Source organism: Wickerhamomyces anomalus, assembly GCF_001661255.1.
Source record: "Wickerhamomyces anomalus NRRL Y-366-8 unplaced genomic scaffold WICANscaffold_4, whole genome shotgun sequence".
NCBI lineage: Eukaryota > Fungi > Ascomycota > Saccharomycetes > Phaffomycetales > Wickerhamomycetaceae > Hansenula > Hansenula anomala.
The window spans coordinates 1,216,060-1,236,421 of NW_017567113.1; the positions used below are offsets into that span (position 1 = coordinate 1,216,060).

At 33.8% G+C, this 20,362-nt stretch overlaps 13 protein-coding genes across 13 annotated transcripts; 6 read left to right on the forward strand and 7 right to left on the reverse strand.

Annotated features, from left to right (window-relative positions):
* Positions 1-1,148: 1,148 nt before the first annotated feature.
* WICANDRAFT_79615 (uncharacterized protein) lies at positions 1,149-1,676 on the forward strand (the record flags this gene model as incomplete). The annotated part of the gene is made up of 1 exon (XM_019184921.1): positions 1,149-1,676. The coding sequence occupies one exon, from the start codon at positions 1,149-1,151 to the stop codon at positions 1,674-1,676; it is 528 nt and encodes a 175-aa protein (XP_019038289.1).
* Positions 1,677-3,152: 1,476 nt separating this feature from the next.
* On the forward strand, positions 3,153-4,526 carry KTR5 (putative mannosyltransferase; the record flags this gene model as incomplete). Its single annotated transcript, XM_019180742.1, has 1 exon — positions 3,153-4,526. A coding segment is annotated over one exon (1,374 nt), but the record flags the coding sequence as incomplete, so codon positions are not given.
* A 212-nt stretch (positions 4,527-4,738) lies between these two features.
* On the reverse strand, positions 4,739-5,050 carry HHF2 (histone H4; the record flags this gene model as incomplete). Its single annotated transcript, XM_019181995.1, has 1 exon — positions 4,739-5,050. The coding sequence occupies one exon, from the start codon at positions 5,048-5,050 to the stop codon at positions 4,739-4,741; it is 312 nt and encodes a 103-aa protein (XP_019038291.1).
* Positions 5,051-5,076: 26 nt separating this feature from the next.
* On the forward strand, positions 5,077-6,402 carry HHT2 (histone H3). Its single transcript, XM_019186438.1, has one exon. It carries the CDS (start codon positions 5,553-5,555, stop codon positions 5,961-5,963), a length of 411 nt encoding a protein of 136 aa, XP_019038292.1. The 5' UTR covers positions 5,077-5,552; the 3' UTR covers positions 5,964-6,402.
* Positions 6,403-6,461: 59 nt separating this feature from the next.
* AIM19 (Aim19p) lies at positions 6,462-6,674 on the forward strand (the record flags this gene model as incomplete). The annotated part of the gene is made up of 1 exon (XM_019185768.1): positions 6,462-6,674. One exon carries the CDS (start codon positions 6,462-6,464, stop codon positions 6,672-6,674), a length of 213 nt encoding a protein of 70 aa, XP_019038293.1.
* A 71-nt stretch (positions 6,675-6,745) lies between these two features.
* Positions 6,746-7,384, reverse strand: SIW14 (putative tyrosine protein phosphatase SIW14; the record flags this gene model as incomplete). The annotated part of the gene is made up of 1 exon (XM_019181887.1): positions 6,746-7,384. The coding sequence occupies one exon, from the start codon at positions 7,382-7,384 to the stop codon at positions 6,746-6,748; it is 639 nt and encodes a 212-aa protein (XP_019038294.1).
* A 574-nt stretch (positions 7,385-7,958) lies between these two features.
* Positions 7,959-10,115, reverse strand: WICANDRAFT_79621 (uncharacterized protein; the record flags this gene model as incomplete). The annotated part of the gene is made up of 1 exon (XM_019184922.1): positions 7,959-10,115. The coding sequence occupies one exon, from the start codon at positions 10,113-10,115 to the stop codon at positions 7,959-7,961; it is 2,157 nt and encodes a 718-aa protein (XP_019038295.1).
* A 186-nt stretch (positions 10,116-10,301) lies between these two features.
* AVT7 (Avt7p) lies at positions 10,302-11,528 on the forward strand (the record flags this gene model as incomplete). Its single annotated transcript, XM_019181847.1, has 1 exon — positions 10,302-11,528. One exon carries the CDS (start codon positions 10,302-10,304, stop codon positions 11,526-11,528), a length of 1,227 nt encoding a protein of 408 aa, XP_019038296.1.
* Positions 11,529-11,713: 185 nt separating this feature from the next.
* Positions 11,714-12,673, reverse strand: WICANDRAFT_14412 (uncharacterized protein; the record flags this gene model as incomplete). Its single annotated transcript, XM_019180606.1, has 1 exon — positions 11,714-12,673. A coding segment is annotated over one exon (960 nt), but the record flags the coding sequence as incomplete, so codon positions are not given.
* A 250-nt stretch (positions 12,674-12,923) lies between these two features.
* Positions 12,924-14,199, reverse strand: SSN8 (cyclin-dependent protein serine/threonine kinase regulator SSN8). Its single transcript, XM_019186439.1, has one exon. It carries the CDS (start codon positions 14,180-14,182, stop codon positions 13,220-13,222), a length of 963 nt encoding a protein of 320 aa, XP_019038298.1. The 5' UTR covers positions 14,183-14,199; the 3' UTR covers positions 12,924-13,219.
* Positions 14,200-15,662: 1,463 nt separating this feature from the next.
* On the forward strand, positions 15,663-16,784 carry WICANDRAFT_31509 (3'-5'-exodeoxyribonuclease; the record flags this gene model as incomplete). Its single annotated transcript, XM_019181842.1, has 1 exon — positions 15,663-16,784. The coding sequence occupies one exon, from the start codon at positions 15,663-15,665 to the stop codon at positions 16,782-16,784; it is 1,122 nt and encodes a 373-aa protein (XP_019038299.1).
* A 75-nt stretch (positions 16,785-16,859) lies between these two features.
* On the reverse strand, positions 16,860-17,690 carry WICANDRAFT_79626 (uncharacterized protein; the record flags this gene model as incomplete). The annotated part of the gene is made up of 1 exon (XM_019184923.1): positions 16,860-17,690. One exon carries the CDS (start codon positions 17,688-17,690, stop codon positions 16,860-16,862), a length of 831 nt encoding a protein of 276 aa, XP_019038300.1.
* Positions 17,691-19,297: 1,607 nt separating this feature from the next.
* WICANDRAFT_13419 (PP2C family serine/threonine-protein phosphatase) lies at positions 19,298-20,320 on the reverse strand (the record flags this gene model as incomplete). Its single annotated transcript, XM_019180572.1, has 1 exon — positions 19,298-20,320. A coding segment is annotated over one exon (1,023 nt), but the record flags the coding sequence as incomplete, so codon positions are not given.
* Between the last annotated feature and the right edge of the window lie 42 nt (positions 20,321-20,362).

Sequence of the window (20,362 nt, forward strand, 5' to 3'; positions counted from 1 at the left end):
AAGTGACACCATTTGAACATATATCCCGTTTTGACAGTTTATCTGTAATGACTAACATCTTCATATTCGAGCCAAAATGTGAACTTCTTTCTGGAAACAAACTTCGTAAGTGCATTTCTTATGTTTCATTAATTATGAGAAGTCAATCCATGAATTATAAGAGTTACAACAAAAAACCCACATCACCCTTGAAATTTCCAGCGAAAAAGGGCACAAATATGGGCATAGAAACCTTTCTATCCATATATTTTTCCACAAAAATTATTTAATTATGTTTTCCTGTTTCCGCCAAATTCAACGGTATATCTCTTCTGATAATATCATTTCTGGTTGTTGAGCAATCCACCAAAGTATCATATCTCCCATAGTTAAGGATCTGGCTCTATAGAGAAAAATCAACTTTCAAAAAAAAAAATCGAAAAATCAAAAATTTTGAAATTTTCGAAAATGATGAATTTCTGAGCATAAGAGTGCCGACGCCGTCACTGCACAGGAAAAATTAAATGATTAATAACACATTGAATAGCTAGGTAAATAGTAAGATAAGTACATTAAATACTAAAATAGTAGAATCTAATAACTTTCAGTTTCACCTCTTATCATTTGAACTAATATTTGAGGTGCTAGCACGATGTCAAAGGACTTGTGCAGTAGTTAAGAGAACCATATTTTGGTGTTCGCGAAAATCAAGATGTTTACGTCAAAATCATCAACAAGAACAAAAACATCTTTTATTTGTGCAATCTAGAGACTGTTAAGACATTGTTCTACCATTGAATTGAAGCCGACTATGGTGAATGTATTGAATGTGATGCCATACTGCTTTGTCAGATTTGTGATGTTTTTGTGATTCTTTCAAGCTATAGGACTGTGCTGGCGGTTAAGCTGTTGTATCAGCAACAGGTCAAATGTTGGTCATGATGATGAGTAATGTCTGCTCTTTGTGCTCAATCGTTTTTGTGGCAAGTTGGTATTTTACACAAAGATGATATTTGGTGAGAAAACTACAAAAGGTGAAGAAGTTCCCAATGAATCCATCATTTTGTTTATTCCAACTTCACCAAATATACTTGCAAGAAATTAGCTACAGCCCACTACCAGCCCATCCTAGTTGTCATTTCCAACCATGGTAAAGCCCAGGAAGAAACATGGACAGAATACGGCTTAATATCCAGACTACCAACAGGCAAGCTCAACCTCAGACCACCAGCAACAACCTTCAACAGCATACCAATTTCATCATCAACAACTTCAACAGCAACAACAACCATCATGTTCAATATACTGCTGCTAGAAACAACATCAAATCCGTCAACAATAGTTTTTATTTATCCTATTTCAAAAGACTTGGTATTCATGATGGTTCAATTCAATTGATTGGTTCATCTATTGGAGATTATACAAAACTTCTCATCCCGTTGATGCAAAACCTTTCAAAGTCATCACAACCATTTCTCAATTTTGATCTGATTGAACAATTTCCTAATCAAGATAACTGTTGGATGCCAAAATCAAACTGTTGTTATGTTTCACATGAATTTTTGATGAATGTACTATTGTTGAGTAATGTGGTGGAAAAAGATCAAAGACAAAAGATCTGTCACCCCATGAAGAGTGACCGTCCAGACCACACATATTACTGGGAGCTCACACCATCACAAGCTAAAACCAGGTAGATTTTAGATAAGCTTGCTTTGGTTGTTGGATATAAAATTAAATACTCCAAGTCAATTGATGAAAGAGCTTCAACGCTTTGGGAAAACCATCGGTATTTTTGGGCTCAGGTGGTTCTATCGAAAAAAAATGGTGACTATATAACTGGCCAAAGTGATCACCATTTAAACTGCTTGGGTTGTGTTTTGAGCTGAAAATTTATCTACCTTTCCCTTTGGAATAACTATTGTAGTTTGCGAATGTAGCTTCTCTTTTGATTTGACTTGGTTTGTAGAGCGTGTGACCTTGACATTATCTTCAATTATAACTTTAGTTTGATGTGCTTGGCTTGTAATTTGGATGATGGTTGAGGCATATTGGTTTGGAATTTGCATTGGTAGTGAACTGTTGGATAGTTATGCAAAGGTTTGTGGAATTCCATTGGTGAATTTGGGCTATCCTTGATCTTTTTACAACACCAATTATGGCATTGTAGCTTGACAGGGAATCGCCACTCTAAAAGAACTACATTCCACTTACAATTTTGAATGATTGGCTCTTCTTTATATAGTTTTTTGCAAGAGCCCTATTTTTTCTGTTGAGGTGAAGACCATGAGAGGTTTCTATATTCTCATGCGATGATATATTGATTTCTCGTCCAAAAATAGTAATATGCGATCTATTGAGACCATTTGGTAGATATGGGCTTTGGAGAGATAGCTTGTCGATTCTGAAGAGCTCTTTGACATCAAAAATCGTCTCAACAGTCTTTATCAAAAGCCCAGAGTCCACCAAGCAATGTGTCAAAATTCAAAAAAACAGCCATGAGAAAGCATTTTGTAGATTTCAGATCCCAGATATGCCAAAGATCATATGAAATAACAATCAAGTATGTCGAATATCAGCCTTTCATGGTTTCCTCATTAGCTAGTTCAGAACTTTAGCACCTCAGCATCTCAGCCTCTTATTTTGACCGATCAACAGTCAGATGACCATGGCACTAAATACTACAGAAACGCCAAAAAAAAATATCAACAATTACCACATGAACCGATACAATTCAACAACCACTATCATCACTTCCCTGAACAAATCAATTGGTGGTGGTCTTGAGGGCTATTTCGTGGTTTGGGTACAGCCCTATTGTTATCTTTAGCCTTTCCCTTTTCAGAAGTCACAGACAAACTTTCACCAAACTAAAAAAGAAAAATTTTTGACAGCACGAGTTCACGGTTTGTGTATTGTTGAGAATTTCTAGACAAGTGGTGAGCTGGCTTAGAAGGTGGGTACATCTCAGCATGTTTCTATATCGTCTCCAGCGCAGAGTACGATCTCTGAGAACGCGGTTTGTGTATTCCAAGGGTAAACCGATCCCAGCGGTTACACTATTCATATCAATAGCGTTCCTCATATTGGTGGCCATTGTCGTTTTATTGGTGACGAGATCTAAGAATACTGATGATGAGAAAAAGATTATAAGGAGTCAGGTGAACTACAAGTCTAAAATGGATGCGCCTTTCATAGAAGGTTGTTCAATTCCTAATGTTGATGGTCCTAGAGCGAATGCCACTTTTGTCATATTGGCACGTAATAATGAATTGGATGATGTGATATCTAGTATGAAATCGTTAGAAAGACATTTTAATCAATGGTTTGGATACCCCTATGTGTTTTTAAATGATGAGGAGTTTAATGAAGAGTTTAAAATTGGTGTGAAGAATTATACAATGGCTAATGTTGAGTTTGGTGTCATTAGTCCTGATCATTGGAAATTCCCCAATGAGGATAGCGTGGAGTTTAAAGAATGGGTGGAGACTCAAGGTGATAGAGGTATTATGTATGGTTCTATGAAGTCGTATCATTCAATGTGTCGGTTTTATTCAGGGTTTTTCCATAAACATGAATTGGTGAGGAAATTTGAATGGTATTGGAGAGTTGAACCTGATGTTGAGTTTTTCTGTGATTTGACATATGACCCTTTTATTGAGATGGCTAAATCTGGTAAAAAATATGGTTTCACAATAATGATTAAAGAGTTATGGGAAACTGTACCAAATTTGTTTAGGTATACTCAAGCTTTCTTAAAACAGGATGGAATCTCTAAAAAAAGTTCATGGAGATTATTTGTGGAAAATTATAAAGACAAATGGTTTTATATTGGTCGTGATTTTGAAGATAAATATGCAAATTTCAAAGATGAAAAAGATCTGAAGAATAGAGTAAGAGACTTGGTAAAGATTAAACAATTGTTGAAAAATTCCAAGAATATAGACAACTCTGGTGATTCTGATTTGAAGACAGATCAATTGAAAGCACTCATCAAAAAGGCAACTTCAGGATCAAAACCTCTGCAAGGTGAACAAATCGATGATGAAGATTATAACCTTTATCATTTTTGGTCAAATTTTGAAATTGCAAGAGTAGATCTTTGGGATAACCATCTATATGATTCATATTTCCAATATCTTGAAGAGACTGGAGGTTTTTATAAAGAAAGATGGGGTGATGCACCTGTTCATAGTCTTGCCGTTGGTTTCCTGTTGGATTTACAAGAAATCCATTATTTTAGGGATATCGGTTATCAGCATACCACAATTGCTCATTGTCCTTCAAATCATCCAAATCAATTACCTTATGAAAGTTCTAAAACTTACAAATCCAGTGACAAGAAGTTTGAAAAATATTGGTCTAAATTTGATCCCAAAAAACCTTATGGTGTTGGTTGTAGGTGCAGATGTCCCTCGGGTCATAAAGATATTGAAGATTCCAATAATGATTTCTTGAAAGAATGGTTTGAAATGACACAAGATGATTATCAGAAACCAAAACCAATAAATATTAACAAGTTGGAAAGACAAGTGAGAAAAGAGCTAAGAGTATAGAAATGTTGGTATAATAATACTAAGAATCAATGGAGAATCATTCGTAGATTCAGTACTGTTTGGTAGAATAATATCCTTGAATAGCAAAGCACCAATTCAAAATAAGAATGAAGACATTTAGAATGTGAAGCACTACAATTATCTTTTAACCTAAATGATTCATATTGACTAATATACAAATAACCCAAAAACACTCATTAACCTTAATTACCGAAACCATACAAAGTTCTACCTTGTCTTTTCAAAGCATAAACAACATCTAATGAAGTAACAGTTTTTCTTTTAGCGTGTTCAGTGTAAGTGACAGCATCTCTGATAACGTTTTCTAAGAATGATTTCAAGACACCTCTGACTTCTTCATAAATTAAAGCTGAGATACGTTTAACACCACCTCTTCTTGCAAGACGACGAATAGCTGGTTTTGTAATACCTTGAATGTTATCTCTCAAGATTTTTCTGTGACGTTTAGCACCACCTTTACCAAGACCTTTACCACCTTTTCCTCTACCGGACATTTTGTTATTATAATTATTGTTTGTTAGATAAAGAAAAGTTGAATTGGATTTGGAATGAACTGGATCTTTGATTCCTTATATACAATGGGATCCAACTTGTTGATATCGCGCCTGTTTTTGTTTACGTTCGTGTCATTCTGACAATTACACAAGTGCACTGTGTAAAGCTGGGCACCGTACATCTGGGCACCGGGATAAGCGTAAATTGTGGAATGGCATAAAGTATGTTCTGATATTTACACTGACACTATGTGTAACTCTGAGAATGACACAGAACACCCGTTCCCAGATGTTCACTACTAAACGCCTCTTAACTGGTGAAGATCTCAGCACGCCACCATGTCCATCTTTGTTTACTTTTCCCAAACGTAAACAAACAATATCCAGAACACGACTTTTAAAATCAGACCGTGTCAGTGGCCCCCCAGATCGAATATATAAAGACTCTGGAAACTCACCTTCTGGAAAACTCAAACTCCATTTTATCATCCATCAACCAACAATGGCCAGAACAAAACAAACAGCAAGAAAATCCACTGGTGGTAAAGCACCAAGAAAACAATTAGCTTCAAAAGCTGCTAGAAAATCAGCTCCATCTACCGGTGGTGTTAAAAAACCTCACAGATATAAACCAGGTACCGTTGCCTTAAGAGAAATCAGAAGATTCCAAAAATCTACTGAATTATTGATCAGAAAATTACCATTCCAAAGATTAGTCCGTGAAATTGCTCAAGATTTCAAAACTGATTTAAGATTCCAATCTTCTGCTATCGGTGCCTTACAAGAATCCGTTGAAGCTTACTTAGTCTCCTTATTTGAAGATACCAACTTGGCTGCTATCCACGCTAAACGTGTTACCATCCAAAAGAAAGATATCCAATTAGCTAGAAGATTAAGAGGTGAAAGATCATAAGTTTATTAACATAAGGGAAATTATTTTGGGTAAATTATGATTTATTTTGTATATTAGATGGGTAAAATTTTATGATTTTAGTTTTAATGAGAAATTGAATTGGAAATTGTAGTCACGTGAAATATCTATTATGTAATCATTTTAGATGACACTTTTGTAAATGACATGAAATTTAGAAACCTTGAAGTTGCTAAAACGAACAACACCTTCAATTGATCGAATAACATACTCAATAATCACATCATGGTGGAAATTACAGAGATTAAAGATGAAGTTCAAAAAGATATCAATACCAAAATTGATACAAATGCCCCATTAACCCAACAGTTTTATCAATCTTCAAGAACTCCATATCCTTCATGGGCTTTTGCATCTTTATTAATCCCAACCCCATTGTTTTCAAAACAAATCTCATTACAATCTTCATCTGGTGGATTCCTTTCTAAAACTAAAACAGTGGGTCCATCTCCAATCAATTCTTTGTTCTTTGGTAGTGCAATGGCTCTTGGTGGATGGATCATAAATGAAGGTGATGTAGAGAGTGGTTCAGGTTTCATAACAGCTTGGACTTCATTATATCTTTTAGTTAATGGTACAAATTCAATTAAAGCACTTGGTCATGGTAAAGTTTGGCCATTGTTATTATCTGGTGTTGCTGGTGGTAATTTGTATATTCATGGTAAAAGATTCTTTTTCGGTTCAGGAATTTGAAACTACACCTATAACTATATTTCCAGTAACTGTGTCATTATAATACATGATTTAATGTTGTGTTTCCATGATCACCATTTCAAAGGTAACCATCCATTCTTTGTTGCAATCTCTGTTATTTCTTTCTCACCATACATTTCAATAAATTGTTGATCTAAAGGTCTAGCCTTAGGTGCAGCAAATCTTCTATATTCATCCAAAATCATTGTTAAACTCCATCCTTGTAATCTTCTTATACATCCAACTAGACATCCTGTCCTATGTTTCCCCCTATTACAATGTATTAGTAATGGATGGTTTTCCGGATTTATTGCAATTTTTAAAGCTTGTGTAATAATATCATGTGGAACATTAACAAATGGTTCTTTATTACCACTCATACCAACTTGGAAAAAAGTTATACCTTGTTTTGATAAAAAATTTAAATTTTCTTCAGGATATTCATCAGGAACTAAAACTAGTATTGATTTTAATTTTAAATTTGATAAAAATTCAAAATTCTCCACTCTAGGAAATGAAGATCTATAAATTTTACCAACAACAGGTGCAAAATTCTCAGGTGGTGCAAATTCTTTTATTATTGGTGCTGATTCCTTATCTTCAATATGCTCTTTTTCTAAAAATTCTCCCAATTTATCAATATTATTTATCCGATGTTGAAACTCATGTTGTAGAAACCCCAATTCTTGTTTCAATTCACCATTCTCCATCACGATATCATCCATTTCAAATGGGGTTTCATTTGAAGTTAACCTTGTTTCGTATTCATCATCACTATACTGTCGTTTATCTTCTGTTGGATCACGATCTTCTAGATCCATCCGATAATCGGTGGCCATATTCTTTTTTATTTATCCTGGGCTTTATTGAAACTTGACTTCAATTATAATTTAAACTATTGTAAAGAAAGTGATATGTTTAAAATAAAACACAAGTCTCTCTTTCGCTTTGTTCCTTTTCTAGATATTTGATTCTCAAAACATTACTTATAAACTCTCCTATAATAAAACGAGGATAAAAAAGATTGGTAGTAATTGTAATTGTGGGAGATGAATGTATGACCAGCTATAATCCACCAAGCACCAGCAAAGAGAGCAGTTCCCTCTTTAAAACTTATTCCAAAAAGAACAGAAAACAGTACTTTTCCAAAACAGAAATTAACAAAATGTTGAACAAAATTCGATTCATGTTTTTTTTTTCTCAAACTTCCAAAAGAGAATATTCGCGAATTGGCAATGGGCCACTACGCCAATAACCAAATTAAATTTATAATCATCATCATATTTAAAACCCAATACTAGTACCTAAATCAAATCCGTTTGTATAAATATCATTATTCATTAATAAGGAATCAAAAACCTCGTCACTCCCATCAAAATTGAGCACGTCAAACTTCAAATTATCTTGAATTTCAACCAATTTTAAATCATTCTTTATACCTTCTAAAACTTCCAATATTCTAGTTGTAGTTAAATCTAACCTTGAACTATTCATGAAGAAAGTGACATTCGTAATACACTCCATCAATACTTTCTTATCAACCATATGCTCATCAATATCCAATTCCAACATATCATTAGAACTATTTGATAAATAGATGAAGAATAATGCCAATACTAAAGTTGCTGAATATCCATAAATACAATCAGTGGCAAGAGCACCATAATTAAATTTCATATCAACAGCTAGTCTTAGCAGTTTGGAACATTTCATTGATGCGTTTATCCCCGTTTTCATAATGTTTAATAACGTTTCATCTGTACGAACTTTATAATTTGTTGTTGCAATGTAAACCATGAATGGTAATGTTAATGTAACCATATAATAGTTGAATACCAAGTTTAACTTGTAGTCATAGATTGTTTTGATCTGATCCATTGGAGTCATTTGTAATTCTTTAGATATTGTGATAAGTTGATTCTTCATTAATAAAGTTCTTTCAATGTTGATTAACGATATTGGTTGTTGACCATTTGAACTTTTACGTTCTTTTAGAATCTTATTTAAAAATCTTGATAATTTAACTTCTGTCATGTAATAAGTCTTGAATTGTGGGTCCAAGTAAGGAAATTGATCCAAGTTTGGATAATCAATATCTATTTCATCTTCATTGATATTGCTTGGTCTTCCAAATGTGGAGCATAGAGTTAATTCAATCTTGTATAATGACCATAATACTTGTGATGTTAGGTTGAAATGTTCTGTCTTTTTGGACATGATTTTTTTATGGATACCTAATGAAATTGCTTGTCTTATTGCTAATCCTATCAAGTTCCATGCAGAATCTCTATTCTTGTTTGAATGTAAATATCTGGCAAATAGATACAAGAATTGTATTGAATTGATTGTTGATGCTAATGCAACATCTGATAAAATGATTTGTAACACTTCTAAAATCTTCCCATAATCTAGAGTTGTTTTATAATCTGAGTTTTTAGATGCAATCAGCCAGACAAGATAAATACATCCGATATATGAATTGGATAAAGGTTCTTTATTCTCATCTTCATTTGAATTATTCTCCAAAACTTTCCAAAACCGTTCATATTTCAATCTGAAAATTTGTTCATCAAATATGAAATAAAAAGGATGGAAAAATCTAAAGAAAAAATTGATATAATAATCAGATTCCTCTTTTGATATGAATTTAATCATGGGGAAATTTGGTTCTTTCAAAATCAACTCACTAATAGCAACTTTAGAATGATTATCAACTCTATTTTGGAAAAGTTTCAATTCATAATCAAATGATAGATTGGTTCTATAAGATCTTTTCAACAATAAATCACACAAGACACTGAATAAAACTGGGGTACCTGATGATCCAATGAAATGAGAACCACCTTTTGAATCAAACACCAACGTATCAGAAGTTGCAAAGGCTGGTGCACTAGGTTTTGATGGGCCTCCATGTGATTCCTTTGGGGTATTATTCATAGCTTGAATTGAACCTCCATCACCATCACCATCATCAGTACCAGCAACTGAATTCCCACTTGGAGTTTCAAATCTTGGGGAGAACGGTTTCAGTATCTTGGACTCGACATCAAACTTTTTCAAATCATCCTGAGGGATCCCAGAAGACATTTTCAACCCCAAAGTCTCACCCAACCCAATCAATTCGTTAATATCATTGGTATCAACATCTGGATATAACCCTTGCACCAAGGTCAACAACGTCTGGTAATGCATCCCCAAATTCTCAAACGAGGAATACACTCTTCTTCTCCTTGGAATACTCGTCGTGCACTCGACACCAGATTTCTGGCAATTGTTACACGGGGTGACTTTATCAAACTTGTTGATGTTTTCGTCCAAATCAGTCCTGTTGCACTTGATCTTTTTGGTCTTGCAACGGTCGCAGCTGAACGCTGCTCGACGTCTGCTCTCGGGAGGCACCAGTCTGCTTTTCTGCTTCTTCTTCACCTTGGAGTCACTCATAGTTTAAGCCCTTTCAATTGGCGTATTATCGATTTTAATTGTGAAATGAATTCTTTTTTACTCAATTTTTCGTATTCGGATTCACTTCTCCATCGGAAAAATGTGTAAAAAGCATTGAAATAATCCAAAAAGCCATAATCAACAAGATTTGACACATTTCAACCACTTCAAAAGCTCCTGGAAACCATGGCCTCAGTCCAATCCTCAGTCATCAACTTGACAAAGACAATCATCGGCGCAGGACTCCTGGCCATCCCTTTTGCCTTCAAAGCTGACGGTATCGTATTGGGTATCTCACTAATCCTTATTGCTGGGATAGCTTCATCTTATGGATTATACATTGTCGGTAAAGTTAGTGCCAAAGTCCCTGGTGATACGTCTTATTTTGCTCTCTGTGCTATAACGTATCCTAAACTGACCCTGTTGTTTGATTTCTCCATTGCTATTCAATGTTTTGGTGTGGCTTTAAGTTATTTGGTATTGATTGGAGATTTGGTTCCTTCGTTAATTGGTGATGTTATTTCAAGAAACCAAGCCATCTTGTTCTCTTTGGTTATAATCATACCATTAGTCAGTTTTAGAAAATTGGATTCTTTGAAAATTGGTTCATTAATTGGATTATTAGCTATTGGTTATTTGACAGTATTGGTTATTTCTCATTCAATATGGGATGATTGGTCCAAGACTCAAGGACATGTTAAAATTGTTGAGATTGGTTCAATAAGTGATATTTTATCAACTTTTTCCATAATCATATTTGCATTCACAGCTGCACAAAATATATGTTCAATTATTAATGAAATTAATGACAAGTCAAGATTAAATTTTGTTATTGGAGCTGCAAATATAATAGCAAGTGTATTGTTCATTAGTGTTGGTATTGCAGGTTATTTACAATTTGGTGATAATGTTAAAGGGAATGTGATCTTGGAGTATAAGAGTAAATTATTAAGTTCTAAAGTTGGTAAATTTGCCCTAGTGTTGATGGTTACATTATCATATCCATTAATGTTTCATCCATGTCGTTTATCACTAAATAATATGGTTCATTGGATTGAATTGGAAGTTCAAAAGGAACAATCACCAATCAATGAATCAACCGCATTATTGAATGATGAAGAACATAACTCTAATAATCAAATCGTGCCATTTTCAACAAATAGATTTGTGGTAATCACTGTCTTGTTAACTTTAGCAACTTATGGATTGGCATTATCAATAACTTCATTTGAATTGGTGTTATCATTAGTTGGTGCCACTGGATCTACATTGATTTGTTTCATCTTGCCTGGGTTATTTGGTTATAAATTATTTGATGATAAAGATTTTAATAAAAGTGCAAGTTTAACATTAACAATATTTGGATTGGTGGTGATGATTACATCAGTCTTTGCAACTTTACGCTACAATTAATAAAACAAGCTTATAGAAATAAAGAATATTATTATATGAAATACAAACATGTATGGTATTGTAATAATAATAATAATAGTGTAATAATAACTTAATTAAATTAATGAAATGCAAAAAGTATGTCTCTATAAATCCTCTTCCTTGTAATTTTTTTTTCAATCTCTCTATGATTCCCTTCATTCATCATCATCTTCATCTTCATCATCACTTCTAACATCATCAGCACCAGATCCAGTAATAACTTTTATAGCAACTTTAGCAATAAAATACATCCAAATCACCATTATAACCTGTAACCCACCTAATAAGGATAAGAAAACATCAATAATCTTATCAGTAAAACATCTTTTTTGATAGATACCTTCAATACATCTTCCAGAAGCCATTAAATCTCTTGCTTTTGTAGCAGCATGATAAAAAATATAATTATAAATACCATGTCTTAATATAACCCAACTTGTTAAAAAAACTCCAAACAAAACATCACAAATAACTTGAAACCCACAATATTTTAATAATTTGGCACTTGATAAGAAAATATCAACAACATCCATCAACACTAATATAACGTTCCCAATTCTTGTGAAATAATAATAATATGAACCAACAACTAATGCAATCGTAATGATATGATGACTAAACATCTGGATATGATCTTTTCTTTTAGCTTCAATGTTTAAAGTGAAGATTTGTTGAGCCCATGATGCAATTGACATTAAATAATAAAATTTGAAAAGATGAGACATTTGATCATGAGGCCAACCGATATAAAAATTATCAAATTTGCAAAAATATGGAGAGTGATAATAAAGATAAGCACCTGTTGTGAAAGAGGTTGAGTATAATATAACCATCCAACCTTGTTCCATAAAACGTTGTTTTGCCTTTGTGGAATATATCTTGTTTTGTTTGGCAATTGGTTTTAGGATATAATGCATTGAAAAAGCTCTAATGAATGTGACAGCAAAGATTCCTGTTATGATGATATAGATATCATCTTTACCAATGTCATATTTATCAATATCTGCATATTTATGTTGAAGATGTAAAAATTTTGTAGTGTATGGTTGGAAAATTTGAAATTTATTTAGGAAAAATAATGTGAATAATGCAATTAATGATATTTCGATTTGATATTTATCAATTCTGTTTGTCTTGTATGTATGTTTTTTAGGTTTTAATGATGAAGAAGATGATTTCGGTATTTGTTCAACATCTGATGATAAGGATGCGATTTTTTCATCCTCTGAAGACGATGAAGATGAAGAAGACACGCTTGAAGAGTCTGATAATTTGACTTGAGAAACCAATGTCTCGTTAACTTTGGAGGAAGAGTTTGTAACACAGCCCATCTTGAATCTCTATCTTTGATGTTGTTGTAGTAGTATCTCAAAGAATAGTAATGATAAAATTGAACTGAAATTAAAGCTTTCTATAGCAAAACGAATGAACCCAGTACCAGCACCAACACCAGCAGAACAAGCACAAAAACCAATCAATTGAAAAAGCGATCCCAAGCAGCTGATCAACGAAACGTTCCTGAGTCTGACAGCGTATCCTTCTTTTTTTTTTCCAATTAAAAAAACTTTTGACGAAAACACGAAAAGAAAGAAAAAAAAAAATTGAAAACAAGGAGCAGCGCAACACAACCGTTTCCTAATCGGGCAGTCAAGGATTCTCAGTGTATTATATCAACGGTTCAGCAAAACACTTTCCAACGGTTTCTTGCAGTGGTTCTCGTCGTAGGACTCCCAGACTTCGTAGAGAGTGATCATCTCTTGCACGGCCTCGACTACCTCTGCCAAATCGATGTTGGAGTGGCCCAAAAAGTGGACATATGCCCTGAGAGCATCGCTTTTAAGCAACTCCTCATTCATTGGCGTGGGCTTGGAGTTCTTTAATGCTTCTTTCTGTAAATGGACAAGATGGTTATGCTTGAGCACTATGGTCAAGTACACGGAGGCAGCTGCGATGATGTGTGGTGGGAAAATAAGTGGGAGGTCTGTGACATAGCTATCGTTGATGATGGACCAACTGGATTGTAATTCTTCTGGAGATAATGACGATGGACTCTTTGCTGTCTCATCATTTGGTGCTGTTGCTGCTGCTGGGATTCCATTGGTGTTATTCTTTCTATTGTAATTTGTCAACACTTCATTGATCAATATCAACGATCTATACGGATGATGAACAATCAAATAAGTATCCAACTCTTCAATCAAGTAAAATTCAAACTCTGCAACTTTTGTAGCATCATGAGGGATATACTCTGGCCATAGGTTTCTTGCCTCAGAGACAATGGTTCTTATATGCTGTGGACACTCTTCTATTTTGCAACTGAGATAGATACAAGTTGTTATCAACAAGTACAAATTCACCTCTTTCAAGGAGACTCTGGTGAGGAACCTCATCAGATACACCTCTGCCGTCGAGAGAGCCACCTGTCGCACACTCAGTCTTCGTCCCAACTTGTTCACCAGCGAATGGATGTAGATTCTCATGTACAAGTCGTATTGGACGCTCACTTTGGACACCAACTCGCTCTGCTCCATCGTGGTCTCCAACAGCTTCAATTCGTCTCGTGTTTCCTGGAGCGACTCTCTGGTGAACTGCCAGTGCATTCTCTGCGTCGATGACCAGAAATCAGCAGCCATTGTCCTAGTATTCTCGTACTAATCTCCTGTTTTCACTCTGAATTTGTCATTGGAATATGCCTTTTCGCTTTAATCAATTTTCAAATTCATTTGTACTCAGTTTTGCACACCGAAAAACCTGGAGACTCACACTTTCGCAGTTTACTCCTTTTTTCATTATGCCAACACCATCTAAAAACTACATATTCACTAATATCCCAATACAATAACCATATATTTTCATTATAAACCCAACACTATCCCCTAATAATCCCTGTTTAACCCACTTCATTCCAAATCAATCCTTAACTATGTCGCGAATTTCCCAAAGCCCTAACAAAATTTCGTTTTTTGGCCATATAAAAACCATGAAAAAAAAATTTTCATCTCTCTTTCTTCTCTTTTCAACTTCTTCACGTTCATGAGCAAAGAATTGTTATAAATCGAAGCTTACAAAAGGATGATTCCAATCATCACTGCAACATGCTTTGGGGAAAGTCTCCGACCATTCACACGGAAATCGTGATGAGAATTTTATCAACTCATCAAGACTTGAATCTTTACAAAACTTTGAACCCATCCTATTCGCCTAATGAAGCAGAACTTGGAGATTGTTGATGGTGATTCATGTTTCCGGTTGTTTTTCATCTTGCATTTGTGCTAAATTGGAACCCCAACATCTTGATTCGATTGTCCTGGAACAATACTCCTCTTGAGTCTTTGTGATTATCATGTTTCCACATGGTTTTTCAATTGTTGTGATGCAGGTGTAATTGGTCTTGATATACGTTGGATCTAATGATGGCTTCAAAACCGTGGGAGATTAATGACTGGCTTGCAATCCCATATTGAATCCTTCCACTTCTCTTTATGGGATTGAATGTTTGGGGGTGAGATTCGGAACTATTTCATGTCTTTCTGAACTTTCATCAGATCATGTATTGATTCTGGTTGAATTCTTCGGTATTTGGGGTGGATTGCATCACCTAAACGATAGTTATAACAATTGGTTATTCCTCATGGGAATGATTAACCCAATGGAGCTTACTCTTGCTTCATGAACGTCACTTTTCCAAAAGCTTGTTCTTTTTTTAGAAAGAATTGCATAGTCAAATATGCCAGGCTTACCCAAACTAATTACTGTTTTTAGATCAAAGAAGGAAATAATTTGAATAAATGCATTTTCGAGGTTTTAAGTGATGAGATACCAAATGCAACATAGAGTCAAGCTCAGAGTTTCAAAAGAAAACAGAGACGAGAATTGCTAATAGTTTCTGATTGATCTTGAAATTGCCCTTTATTCACTTATTCCTCCTTTAGTTTATATAGAAATATAAACTTGACGTCGATCTAGACTTTTGTAAAACACATTCGCGAATAATCTATTATGAAAAAAAAAAATTGGTCGAGTATTAATCAATTCTTTTAATCAAACCAAACAACCTCCAAACTGTTTTCCTCACTAATCAGATCCAGCATAACTCAATCCTCACTAATGATCATGTCTGATTCCAAACCTCAGGCAGCAGCAGGGTTCCACCATCTCATAAAATACTTTGACATTGGTGTGAACTTCACAGATCCAATGTTTCACGGTTCATACCATGGTAAAAATCATCATCAATCAGATATAGAAGATGTCATACTCCGTGCTAAAACGTTCAACGTTCGTAGGATGTTACTAACAGGGAGTTCATTAGAAGAGAGCAGAACAACTTTGGAAATAGCAAGTTCTTATCCTGATTATTTATACTCCACTGTTGGTGTTCATCCATGTTCTGTTAACGAGATTAATGAAACTAATGAAGTTGAGTATTTACAAAATTTAAAAGAATTGGCAATAAGTGGTAAGAAAGCGGGTATAGTGAAGGCGTTTGGTGAGATTGGGTTAGATTATGATAGGTTACATTATACACCAAAAGAGCATCAGTTGAAATATTTCCAAAAACAATTGGATATAGCTGTGGAAGTTGGACTACCTTTATTTTTACACATGAGAGCTGCTAATGATGATTTCATACAAACTATTAAACCATATTTACATCAATTGAAGAATGGGGTGGTTCATTCATTTACAGGTACCTTGGAAGAATTGGATGCATTACTTGAATTGGGTTTTTACATTGGTATAAATGGTTGTTCTTTGAAAACTGAAGAGAATTTAAAAGTTGTTGAAAAAATCCCTCTTGAAAAGTTAATGATTGAAACTGATGCGCCTTGGTGTGAGATTAGGAAAACTCATGCAGGTTATAAATATTTAACAAGTTATCCTAATGAGACTTATCCTCAAGTTTTAACTAAACAATCTTCAGAAATTTCATTGAATTCTATAGCATCATCTAAAAAAGCTCCACAAATTAAACTTGACCCATTATTACCTTTCCCAGTTTTGAAAAAAGAACAATATGATAGATATGATCCAACTATAAGAACTTTAATTGGTGAAAAAGCTTCACCTTTAATTAAATCAAGAAATGAACCTGTTCATATTGGTCAAGTTGTGGAAATTATTGCAAAAGTTAAAAATGAATCTGTTGAAACTGTTGTTAAACATGCATGGGAAAACACTTTGAAATTATTTAAAGTTGAAGATGTTGATGATGAAGAGTTTTTTACATATTAGAATTAGACAATAAAATGTACTAATTATAGACCCCAAACTATTCATCTCTTGCAAATCTCAATCATATTTCCATAATTAAGGAGTCAATGCAAAAACAATTGCACCAATTGAAATACCAATAATCAATGAAACCCACTGCAACAAAATGATACAAACAAGACGCATATTAAGAACAACAAAGTTCTGACCAATTCTCAAACCCCTTTCATTTTTTTGAGATATCTTGTTTGCAATGATAATAGTAGGCAATAAGAATGTAATAAAGAATAAAGAAATTATAGGAACACCAAGTGCCCAAGGACCACGAATGACATTAGATAACGTATTCAAAAGGGAAACAATAAAAATTCCAAGAATTGAAACAAAAAGTAATGGGAATAATAAAAACATTTCAATTCTGAATGTTCTGAGTCTAGATGCTTCAAGCTGTTTATGAAACTCATATAAAGGCTTTGCAATGTTTTCATGATGATACAACACAAACCTGTTCACTTTCCCAGTTTCATACAAATCATTTGAGTCAAATGGCTTTTCATCCAGAGTTGCAGAACCTTCACCAGACTCATTATCATTCACACCACCAACACCACTTTGCACCTTTTTAGTTGAATTGCCAATAGTACCACGAATAATGGATTTATGACTTCTTGTCGAAGTTGCAGCTTTGAAGCTTTTCCCAGTAACTTGTCTTGTACTTGACCCACCATTATTCCCAGCAGTACCAACCTCAATGTCTTTAACAGTACCACCACCTTCAACCAACATCATACCCTCGATATCATGAGGAGCTTCAGGTGCTAAATAATGAAACCCAGACAGGCCATCAACGGTATTGAAAGCATCTTTTCTTAATCTCATCCAATCCCATCTCACTAATGAATACAACATTAAAGATAATTTCAGCATGTGTCAATGACAGAATGATAAAATGCAAATGAAAAGCCAGTATACAACCATGAAGTTAGTGAATTAACTGAGTTCAAATAAATATATTTCGTATCGTATAGGCAATTTGTAGTAATAGATGGCGTGGAAATGAGACAAAATTACTGTGGATTTCTCTTCTGACGCCACACATATCGAGGTTCAAACTTTCACAACTATATAAAGGGTGTGTATAATTACCAGCTCAAGTTTATTCCTCTCTTATTATTTATCCACTTCCTTCATTCAAGAGAAAATGGCTCAATTCAACGATAACGATCCAAAAGCATCATCCAATCAATCTCTAAACCTTTGATGATTGCATTGTTCTCCCCTGTGATGAATTTGCCGTAGACGTCTGGTAAATAAGATTGAATTAACCAGATTGTGTTTTGCATTTGAGTTGATAAATCACGATAACCATCTTCAACTTGTGCATGGATAATTGGTTGGGTTGGGATCTTTGGGGAAATGAAATCGTGGGACATGATTGTGAGGAATAACCAGTAGAGATTGGCTTGCCATTATGAATAGTAGACGTTGAATAGTTTAAATTGGCATTATCACTGCTTTTAAACGAAAATATTGTTACTTTTGTGTCAAAATTGAACATATTGGATTTGAAAATTACGTAATCAATATAACCAATTCAAAGCCATAACTAGTTAAATTCAACTAGACTCAATATAAATTTGTATTACATCTTCTTATTCTTAACAGTGTAAGTAATTTATATATTGTAATAAAAAAAGGGGTCAAAAATAATAATAATAAAACTCAAAAACTAGCTATACAATAAAATCAATCATCAACCATTTGCTTTCCCATGAAACATTGTAATCAATACAAAATAACTTCAAATAAAAAAAATTAATTAAATATAGTGATAAAAAAAGAAAATATCTGCTTTCTGTGTGTATCATTAATAGCTTATTGAAACGACTTGGATTGTATAAAAATGATAAAAAAATTTGTGATCAGTAAAAAAAGGAGAGGAAAAATAAAAGGAATTGGGAAAAATGAATAAACATCTATGATATGGTACAACGAGATGGATTGGGGTGATATTGAAAGAATGACTCAATTGAAAAAACCAAAATATGCAATTTGAAAAAATGTAATAAATATAAAATGAAATTGTCTGTTTTCCCATTTTTTGGTTTCCATTTTGTAAAAAAAATCATTCAGTCTAAAGCTCCCCATCATCTTAAAAAACACTTCATCATTCATGATTTTGAAATATCAACATCTTCAGATTCTTCTTTATGAGAAGTTGAAACCTCATCTTCTTCATCAACTTCAGTTATGGAATTTTTCTTTGCACCATCAGTTTCATTTGAAGCTTCACCATCATCTTCTTGATTTTTATCAGCACCTAAAGATGACAAGATATTTGAACTATCTAAATATAAAACACCATTTTGACTAGTTAATAAATTGTTTTCTAATAATTGTTGAATTGAAAAACTTGATTTCAAATCATCATTACCAATGATATTTTCCTCTTGACTTTGTAAACCTTGATTACGTTCCTCTTCTGTATAAATTTCATTAGCAACTTCTTCAAAACTTTTAGAAATTGGTCCTTTTTTAGCAATGATATGATCATACCATTCTTCTAAAGTTTTACCTTGTAATAAAGCAACAATAACAATGGACATATTATCACAACCAATTCCTGAACCTCCAGAAGATGGGGCAAGACATACATCCATAATGGATTCTGAAATTTCCACCAAAGATTTACGATCATTAATACCTCTTCTAACAACTTCAACAACTTGTTGAGAACTTAAACAATCCCAAATACCATCACAAGCCAATACAACAAATTCATCATTTTCAGTTATATCATGTTCAATAATATCTGGGAACGCAGTAACGATTTGTTCTTCTGGTGGTAAATCAGTTGATTTTTTAAAATCAAAATCACCAATAGCTCTTGATAAGGCTAAATTACCATTAACTCTACCAATATCAACAAACCCACCTGCAGCACAGATTCTTGCATGTTCACCTTCGTTATTTGGTTTATGATCATAACTTAAAGGTTTTGCAGACCCATTAACAGATAAAACAGTTCTTGAATCACCAGCATTTGCACAAACAATTTTTTTAGAGTTTAATAAAACAGTTGTAGCAGTACAACCACTTTGATCTAATTTTAATTCATTATCTTCCAAGATTTCTCTATCAGTAGCTAAAAAAGTGTTTTGTAAAGCCTTACCGAAATTTCCTTTATGAAATTCTGGTTCTTTTGTAATCAATTTGTATAAATTATCACCGGTATATTTAGCAATACGATCACCACCATGACCATCATACACAGCAAAGAATGCAACTGGGTCTGTAGAGTCAGTCACTGTGTTTTTGCTTGTGCTTGCTGTCTTAGTTTCATTATCATCGTTAGAATTGTCATCATCTGTCTTGATATCGTCATTATTATTATTATTGTTGTTGTTGTTTGTCTTTTCCAAATCTAAAATTGTGGTATGAGCATCCTCCATACTGATTCTCCAACCTTGCATACATGATAAACCGTATGCTAGATGTTTGTTCTGACCACTTTCGGATTCTTTATCTGTAAGAGGTTGTGATAGAATTTGACCCATGTTGATGATGTGTTACTTTGTATCTTGTGACGCCTTAACAAT